An 8410-nucleotide genomic window follows, 5' to 3' on the forward strand; every position below is an offset into this window, starting at 1 on the left:
AATGTTTGATGCATTACTGTATTTTAATATTTTGTTGAAAACCACCCAGAGTGGCTGGCGAAGCCCAGCCAGATGGGCGGGGTATAAATGAATTATTAATTATTTTTATTTATTTATTATTATTATTATTATTAATAATATTATTATTATGGAAAATTGAGTGCATGGTCTTATTGTGTGTCATTCATACAGAACCATGGTTGTGGTATATTCTCAAAGTCCTAGAGCGAGCCCATAACAGCCACAATCTTTCAAATGCAACCTTTTATTCTTCCGCAACTTTACATACAATTTCTCTTTCAATTTGCCCTCTTAAAAAAAATATGCACAAAGGTCATGAGGAAAACAAAATACAAGAAAATACAGACATGGGCAGGTCCCGTATTTGCGGGCCAAACACAAAAGTTGCTATAAAGCAGGGTTTCCCTAACTTGGGTCCCCAGCAATTTTTGGACTCTACAGTTCCCATCATCCCTCCCCACTGGTTCTGCTAGCTAGGGATGATGGGAGTTGTAGTCCAAAAAACAGCTGGAGACCCAAGTTTCCTTAGGGAAACTTGGCTGGCCCTGGGGCACCCTCTGCTGGCCAAAAGGAGCATTGTCACAGAATCTGAACCACCCCCAGTACTGCTAATTGGTATTTATAGATCGCAGAACTCATGTCTGCACCACCTAGAATACCTACAGGATTGTGGCCTCTACCGGCAACACAGGTAGGAGAACAAATGAAGGAAGGACAAAAACAAGAACATATGGTGGGATATTAGCCCCCCTGTGAAGAAGTAACGTTTCCCACTACTGAACAATGCCACAGGTAGAGCAGATGAAATACTAGAAGCTTTTGCAGGGGCTGGGAAATTGAACTACTGGCTCAAAATAACTACTTTTTTAAAAAAAAGTTGCTGCCATTACCATGGAAGGGGATTCAGCGTCCCAACCAGGAACGGAACAGGAGTGTACAGGCAACCTCCTTGAACTTAAAGCAAAAGAGAAACCAATTTGTTGCTTCTTGCAGGGTTGGGACCCAGGTTTCGATGCGCTTGGAGCAGACCCACCAAAACCGACGGGATTTCAGGTAGCCACGACTAAATTCCTATTGATTCCCGTGGGCCTTCTGCAAGGGTGACTCCTAAGTCTGGATCCAGCCCATAGGAGGCAGGTACCAACTCTAGCCTGGGGCACGCATTCTGCCTGCCAACGCGTGCAGGACTCTGTGTGTGTGTGTGTGTGTGTGTGTATGCACACAGAATATTGGTGGCAGCTTCCATGGCACGGGGGGCAGGTATGGAAGGTGGGTCTAGCTTCCCCACATCTTCATTCAACTCTTTCCCAGGAAACCCACGCAGTGCAGAAAGGGGGAGGGGGATGAAAGCAGGAGGCGCCCTCACTGCTTCTGTTGCAAAGCTTCCTTGCGGGCAGCATCCTGCAACAGCTGCGTGTCGACCTCATCGGCTGGAAGCTGGACGTAGCGGACGACGGAGCCACGAATGAAGCAGTTCTTGACGGACAACTGGAGAGGAAGAATAGTGTTACAGGGTGCAGAGATCACAAGCATCCGGACTGGACTAGGGGGACGCAACGGTTCAAATCCTCCACTGCGTGACCTTGTGGCCAAACAGCACCCACAGATCTACCCCACAAGGTTGTTTTTGACAATTCATTTTCAAAAACGCCATTAACTCCTGTATCTAGGAGGCTAAAATGAGACTTGGGTAGAACATCATCTATTACTGGCTTCAGATATCTTTTTGCCCAGGCTTTCTCTGAGCCTAAGACCAGGCCTCGCTATTTCTGAATCCCTGATTTTATTTGTTTTAATAATTATTATTTTCATTTGGTTGTAATTTCTGGATAACACCTTGAGATTTTTTTAAAATGCCAAGTGGTTTTGAATGGCTCTAAAACAGGGGTCAGCAAACTTTTTCAGCAGGGGGCCGGTCCACTGTCCCTCAGACCTTGTGGGCGGGGGCCGGATTATATTTTCTGAGGGGTGAAATGAACGAATTCCTATGCCCCACAAATAACCCAGAGATGCATTTTAAATAAAAGCACACATTCTACTCATGTAAAAACACCAGGCAGGTGCCACAAATAACCCAGAGATGCATTTTAAATAAAAGGACACATTCTACTCATATAAAAACATGCTGATTCTCAGACTGTCCGTGGGTTGGATTTAGAAGGCAATTGGGCCGCATCCGGCCCCCGGGCCTTAGGTTACATACCCCTGCTCTAAAACAACAAATAATCAGGGTTAAGCCTGTGGAAAGTCGGAGTAGGACTTGCGGGTTTTATAGAGGTCCCTCAGATCTCCCCCAACCACCACCAAGAAAAATCCCTGCACTGGTTATGGGGCTTTACAGGTTAAAAGCCAGCAAGAGAGATACCAATTTCTACCTCGGCATTTATCTACACTTCTCACGCCTGCCGTCCCAAATCCCCCCTTTTGCCCTACGTCCATCACTCACCATGTGAGGGTATTTCTCTGGGTCAGTCACACTGATGTCTGTGAGCTTGATATTCAGATACTGCAAAGTCAGAGAAGAGAGAGGGTGGGGCGGAACTAAGCAAGCAAGGTTCAAAAGTAATATACAACATTCTGCCTAGCGGCCTGTTCATTACCCCTTTGCTGTTTATCCACCTTAATCAACACCTCTGGGCAGCTTCCACTGAACATAGAGCCCTGCTGGGAGCGTCTGTGTCAGCATCCCGTCGTCACGGTGACCAACCAGACACCAACGAGAAACCCTCAAGCAGAATCTGAGCCCAACAGCCCATTTGCTTTTCCACGCAACTGCTATTCAGAGGGGCGCTGTCTCTAGGAGTCTTGGTTGACCACAAACTTGGCATGAGCCAACAGTGTGACGCGGCAGCTAAAAAAGCCAATGCAATTCTGGGCTGCATCAACAGGAGTATAGCATCCAGATCAAGGGAAGTAATAGTGCCACTGTATTCTGCTCTGGTCAGACCTCACCTGGAGTACTGTGTCCAGTTCTGGGCACCACAGTTCAAGAAGGACACTGACAAACTGGAACGTGTCCAGAGGAGGGCAACCAAAATGGTCAAAGGCCTGGAAACGATGCCTTATGAGGAACGGCTAAGGGAGCTGGGCATGTTTAGCCTGGAGAAGAGGAGGTTAAGGGGTGATATGATAGCCATGTTCAAATATATAAAAGGATGTCACCTAGAGGAGGGAGAAAGGTTGTTTTCTGCTGCTCCAGAGAAGCGGACACGGAGCAATGGATCCAAACTACAAGAAAGAAGATTCCACCTCAACATTAGGAAGAACTTCCTGACAGTAAGAGCTGTTTGACAGTGGAATTTGCTGCCAAGGAGTGTGGTGGAGTCTCCTTCTTTGGAGGTCTTTAAGCAGAGGCTTGACAACCATATGTCAGGAGTGCTCTGATGGTGTTTCCTGCTTGGCAGGGGGTTGGACTCGATGGCCCTTGTGGTCTCTTCCAACTCTATGATTCTATGATTCTATGTCTCCCACTGTGGACGCAGAACATGGCCAGGAGAGGTAGCCGCCATTAACAATTATATTTCCCCATGAATTTTCCTAATCTTTTGAGTTGGTGGCCATCGCTGCTCTTCGTGGACCGAATTCAAGAATAAGCTCTGTGACGGTTTTTCCTTCCAGAGTCTTCCAACACGTTCTGCTTCCCTGGGTGGCCCCATTAGTATTACGAGAGAGGAGGAAGGAAAACTTCTCCCAGTCCAATTTCTTCGTGGCAGGCATCATTTTACACATCTCTGCCACGCCCCACAATTAAAATAAACCTTATAGCCGCACTACTAAAGAGACGTTCTGCTTTCTGTAAGCCTGCTTGCACATATCGTACAGTCAAACATGAAGCCCTTTTAAGAACCAAAATGCACATATTTTTCATAAAACCTAGAACATAACATAAGCAAGACCTGCTAGATCAGATCAGTGGCCCAGTTAGTTCTCCCAGCGGCTGAACAGATGTTTCTGGGAAACCCAAAAGCAGGGCATGAGAGCGACAACACTCTTCCTCTCCTGCAATTCTGTCTCTTGAGACAGAACCTAGTCATCATGGCCACTAGCTGCAAGTAGCCTTCTCTCGTGAATCTGCCAAACCCCCTTTTAAAGCCATCCAAGTTGTTGGACATCACTGCCACCCGTGGGAGCAAGTTCCATAGTTTAACTATAAGCTGCGCCTACGCGATCCACTAAGAATTAGGGTAGGATATAATCTGTAAACAAGGGACGTGGGTGGCGCTGTGGGTTAAACCACAGAGCCTAGGATTCGCCAATCAGAAGGTCAGCGGTTCGAATCCCCGCAACGGGGTGAGCTCCCGTTGCTCAGTCCCTGCTCCTGCCCACCTAGCAGTTCGAAGCACATCAAAGTGCAAGTAGATAAATAGGTACCACTCTGGCGGGAAGGTAAACGGCGTTTCCGTGCACTGCTCTGGTTCACCAGAAGCGGCTTAGTCATGCTGGCCACATGACCCGGAAGCTGTACGCTGGTTCCCTCGGCCAATAAAGGGAGATGAGCGCCGCAACCCCAGAGTCGGCCACGACTGGACCTAATGGTCACGGGTCCCTTTACCTTTATAATCTCTAAGGAAGAAATAGGCTTTAGGTGTAATTCATACCTGATCCACCGAGTGCAAGGTCCCACATATACTGTAAAAAAGCAGAAAAGGCACAATTAAAAGCCAGCCAGGATACATGGGATATTTGGGGAGGGGTGCAAAAGCTGAGAAATAAATTTTATTTTTACATCTGAAGGCAGCCCTGTTTAGGGAAGTTTTTTAATGTTTGAAATTTTATTTTGTTTTTAATGTTCTGTTGAAAGCCACCCAGAGTGGCTGGGGAAACCCAGCTAGATGGGCAGGGTAGAAATAATAAATTTTGTTTTGTTTTTTTGGAAAAGGGTTAGGATCTGGGACCAAGGCTCCTGGATGTTCCCCAAGGTGAGCAAGATGTGTTTGTACCCAACTGTACCTCAAATCATTCTTCAGTTCAACCACCACGTCCTTCCCTACCAGGGACTTGAAGAACGAGTAGAAAAGCTGCAAGGAAGGAAGAACAAATGTTAAGAGATCACCCAGAGCAGGGGTCAGCAAACTTTTTCAGCAGAGGGCCGGTCCACTGTCCCTCAGACCTTGGGGGGGGGGAGCGGACCATTTTTTTTGGGGGGGGGGGAAATGGACAAATTCCTATGCCCCACAAATAACCCAGAGATGCATTTTAAATAAAAGCACACATTCTACTCGTGTAATAACACCAGGCAGGCCCCACAAATAACCCAGAGATGCATTTTAAATAAAAGGACATATTCTACTTATGTAAAAACAGGCTGATTCCCAGACCATCCGTGGGCTGGATTGAGAAGGCAGTTGGGTCGCATTCGGCCCCCCGGCCTTAGGTTGCCTACATCTGACCCAGAGACTCCCTTGCACTTAAAGACAAGACGGCCTCGCACAACTTTTATTCCACTGCTCAGCTGGAAGCATTATGCACCAAACATATCAGCTTCTGACAAACGGTGGGAGCACCCAATGTTTCGGACTACAACTCCCATCGTGCCCCTGTCAGCGTAGATGCTCAGAAAGGAATAGGACCCACAGTCTGAAAAGAGGTTTCTAGCCCCTGTGGCAACAAGTGCTCAACTACAGGTAACCGAAATACCCATCATCCTTTTTCCTCTGCCCATTCACAACTCAGTTTCCCCTTTGCTCCACTGTTTCCTTGCCTCTAATTTAGGCTAAAAGCCCTTCGGGGTTGGAAACAGTGCTCTTTGCCAAATCGTCGTACACTAATACGGTGTTACACAGAACAACAATAATGGTGCTATTATCACCACCATTATTAAATTTATTACCCGCCCTACACCAGCAGGCCCCAGGGTGGGTTGCCAACACTTTTCAAATTAGCAACAATTAAAATGGATTATAGTACGGTGAGATTAATTGGAAGTCAGTTTTAAATTTCTTTTCTATAAATTTTAAAATTGAGTTCAATACCAGGAATTTATATGACAATTATATTAATCTTCTTATATCTTATAGTGTGGTGGTTTGTTTGATTTTTCTGTTATTTGTTTGTTTGATTGTATGTTTGTTTGTTTACTTGTATGTGCGTCTGTTTTTCATAAATGTACAATGGTACCTCAGGTTAAGTACTTAATTTGTTCTGGAGGTCCGTTCTTAACCTGAAACTGTTCTTAACCTGAGGTACCACTTTAGGTAATGGGGCCTCCCGCTGCCGCCGTGCAATTTCTGTTCTCATCCTGAAGCAAAGTTCTTAACCCGAGGTACTATTTCTGGGTTAGTGGAGTCTGTAACCTGAAGCGTCTGTAACCCGAGGTACCACTGTATTTATTTTAAATGAATAAAGATATATTTAAAAAATAAAATAAAACGGATTACAGTCATAGAAATAGGGTGGACCCTGGCAACACATTATCTCTGATGTCTAAGGCCAGTGTAAGGAAGTGCTTAAAGAGATTCAGCTGAGGTTGTGCATGAGGCTCTTAACTCATAAGGGTTGTGGGTTCAAGACCCACGTCGGGCTAAAGATTTCTGCATTACAGGGGGTTGGACTAGTAAATAACCCTCGTGGTCGCTTCCAACTCTACTATGAAAAGCAGAACATAAAAAGCATTGATCCTAATGATGATGGCGACGCTGTTAGTATTTAAGGTGCATTTTTAAGCTACCCTGCTGCCTGCATTCATCGCCCAAACACAGGCTGCTGTGCTCTGAGTCCAGAAATTAAAAGCAGGAAAAGTTCGCCGACTCCCCAACGACCCCGACTTGCAAGCGGCTTCCCTGACTGCATAATAGTAATAATAATAGCCCCACACACCATTGCCTCCTGCACCCTGCTTTTAGGGGTGGGGGAGAAAAAGCAACGGCAGCTGCGTCACAGAACCAGCCCGTGACGTCACAAACTCACCATCGCCGCCGCTCGCCAGACGCAGCAGCAAAGAACCCGCGTGGACCAAACCTCAGAACCCAGAAAGAACTTCCCGGGCTGCGCATGCGTCGTGCGGGCGCTCACGGAACGGGGAAGGGGGCGGGACAACCAGACGCGCTCGGAAAGCGCGGAGGAAGGAAGGTTTTTATTTAAAGGGGCCGCTGCCTAATTATGCCTCGCCCCGCGCCTTAAAGGAGAAGGAGGCTTGCTGCTCAATTGCCCTTTGCGGGTTCTATGAATGGATAGAAAACTCGTTTTAAACTCTTCAGATTTCCCCTCTAAAAGTGGCCTTAAACACCTGGCCATCCTGGCTGCTGACACGAGGCCGCAGAAGCGAATGCATTTCTAGCCATTAAAGCAGAAACTCTTTGCAACGTGTGCACCGGCTAACACGGGTGTCCGCAGACCTGATTCTCCAGTGCAGTGGCTAGACTAGGGCCTGGGTTCGAGTTCACACTGGGTACTGTTCGGCCAGTCATTGCCTTTAGCCTACCTCACAAGGTTGGTGTGGGGGGATGAAGCTGCAGGGGGCAGGGCCGGTTAATGTGCACTTCACATCCCATTCCCACATGGAGCTGTGACATTTGGAATTTGGGGTTACATGATCCAAGCTCTCCTGCTACCAGCAATATCTAGATCCATAGCTGTCAACCTTCCCTTTTTTGCGGGAAATTCCCTTATTCCAGCACCGTTTCCCGCTGCTATCCTGGAATGTTAGATATCCCATAGACTGTCCCCGGGACAGGTGAGGCTGCTGATCCCTTATTTTCAAATCTGAAAGTTGACAGCTATGTCTAGATCAAAGGTAAAAGGTAAAGGGACCCCATACCATTTGGCCCAGTTGTGGCCGACTCTGGGATTGCGGTGCTCATCTCGCTTTATTGGCCGAGGGAGCCGGCGTACAGCTTCCGGGTCACGTGGCCAGCATGACTAAGCCGCTTCTGGCGAACCAGCGGTACCTATTGATCTACTTGCACTTTGATGTGCTTTCAAACTGCTAGGTTGGCAGGAGGAGGGACCGAGCAACGGGATCGCACCCCATCGCCGACCTTCTGATCAGCAAGTCCTAGGCTCTGTGGTTTAACCTACAGCGCCACCCGCGTCCCTTAGACCCACAATGGGGTGAGCTCCTGTTGCTCAGTCCCTGCTCCTGCCAACCTAGCAGTTCGAAAGCACGTCAAAGTGCAGGTAGATAAATAGGTACAGCTCCGGCGGGAAGGTAAGCAGCGTTTCCGTGTGCTGCTCTGGTTCGCCAGAAGTGGCTTAGTCATTCTGGCCACATGACCCGGAAGCTGTACGCCGGCTCCCTCAGCCAATAAAGCGAGATGAGCACCGCAACCCCAGAGTCAGATCATAGGTAGGCTGTTAGAATTCCTGCTCCATGATTGCAGTCATGGGATTTTTGTCTTTCACAGGACAGTGTATGTTTTGACTCCACAGAGTGGGAAGTGACGGAAACAGG

General features: G+C 47.5%; 1 protein-coding gene across 1 annotated transcript; it reads right to left on the reverse strand.

Annotated features, from left to right (window-relative positions):
• Positions 1-249: 249 nt before the first annotated feature.
• LSM2 (LSM2 homolog, U6 small nuclear RNA and mRNA degradation associated) lies at positions 250-7056 on the reverse strand. The gene is made up of 5 exons (XM_083426885.1): positions 6928-7056; positions 4972-5039; positions 4620-4650; positions 2468-2527; positions 250-1509 (listed from the first exon to the last, which is right to left on the reverse strand). The coding sequence occupies exons 1-5, from the start codon at positions 6928-6930 to the stop codon at positions 1384-1386; spliced, it is 288 nt and encodes a 95-aa protein (XP_083283011.1). The 5' UTR covers positions 6931-7056; the 3' UTR covers positions 250-1383.
• Positions 7057-8410: the final 1354 nt, after the last annotated feature.

Source organism: Podarcis tiliguerta (assembly GCF_965153285.1).
Source record: "Podarcis tiliguerta genome assembly, chromosome: 2".
Taxonomy (NCBI): domain Eukaryota; kingdom Metazoa; phylum Chordata; class Lepidosauria; order Squamata; family Lacertidae; genus Podarcis; species Podarcis tiliguerta.

Excerpts from the sequence above, each read along its gene's own strand:
- LSM2 (XM_083426885.1), bottom strand. Across the intron at positions 4,651-4,971 it reads GAACTGAAGAATGATTTGAG|TATATGTGGGACCTTGCACT; the intron begins GTACAGTTGGGT and ends GCTTTTTTACAG. Across the intron at positions 2,528-4,619 it reads CCTTGCACTCGGTGGATCAG|TATCTGAATATCAAGCTCAC; the intron begins GTATGAATTACA and ends CTGACTTTGCAG.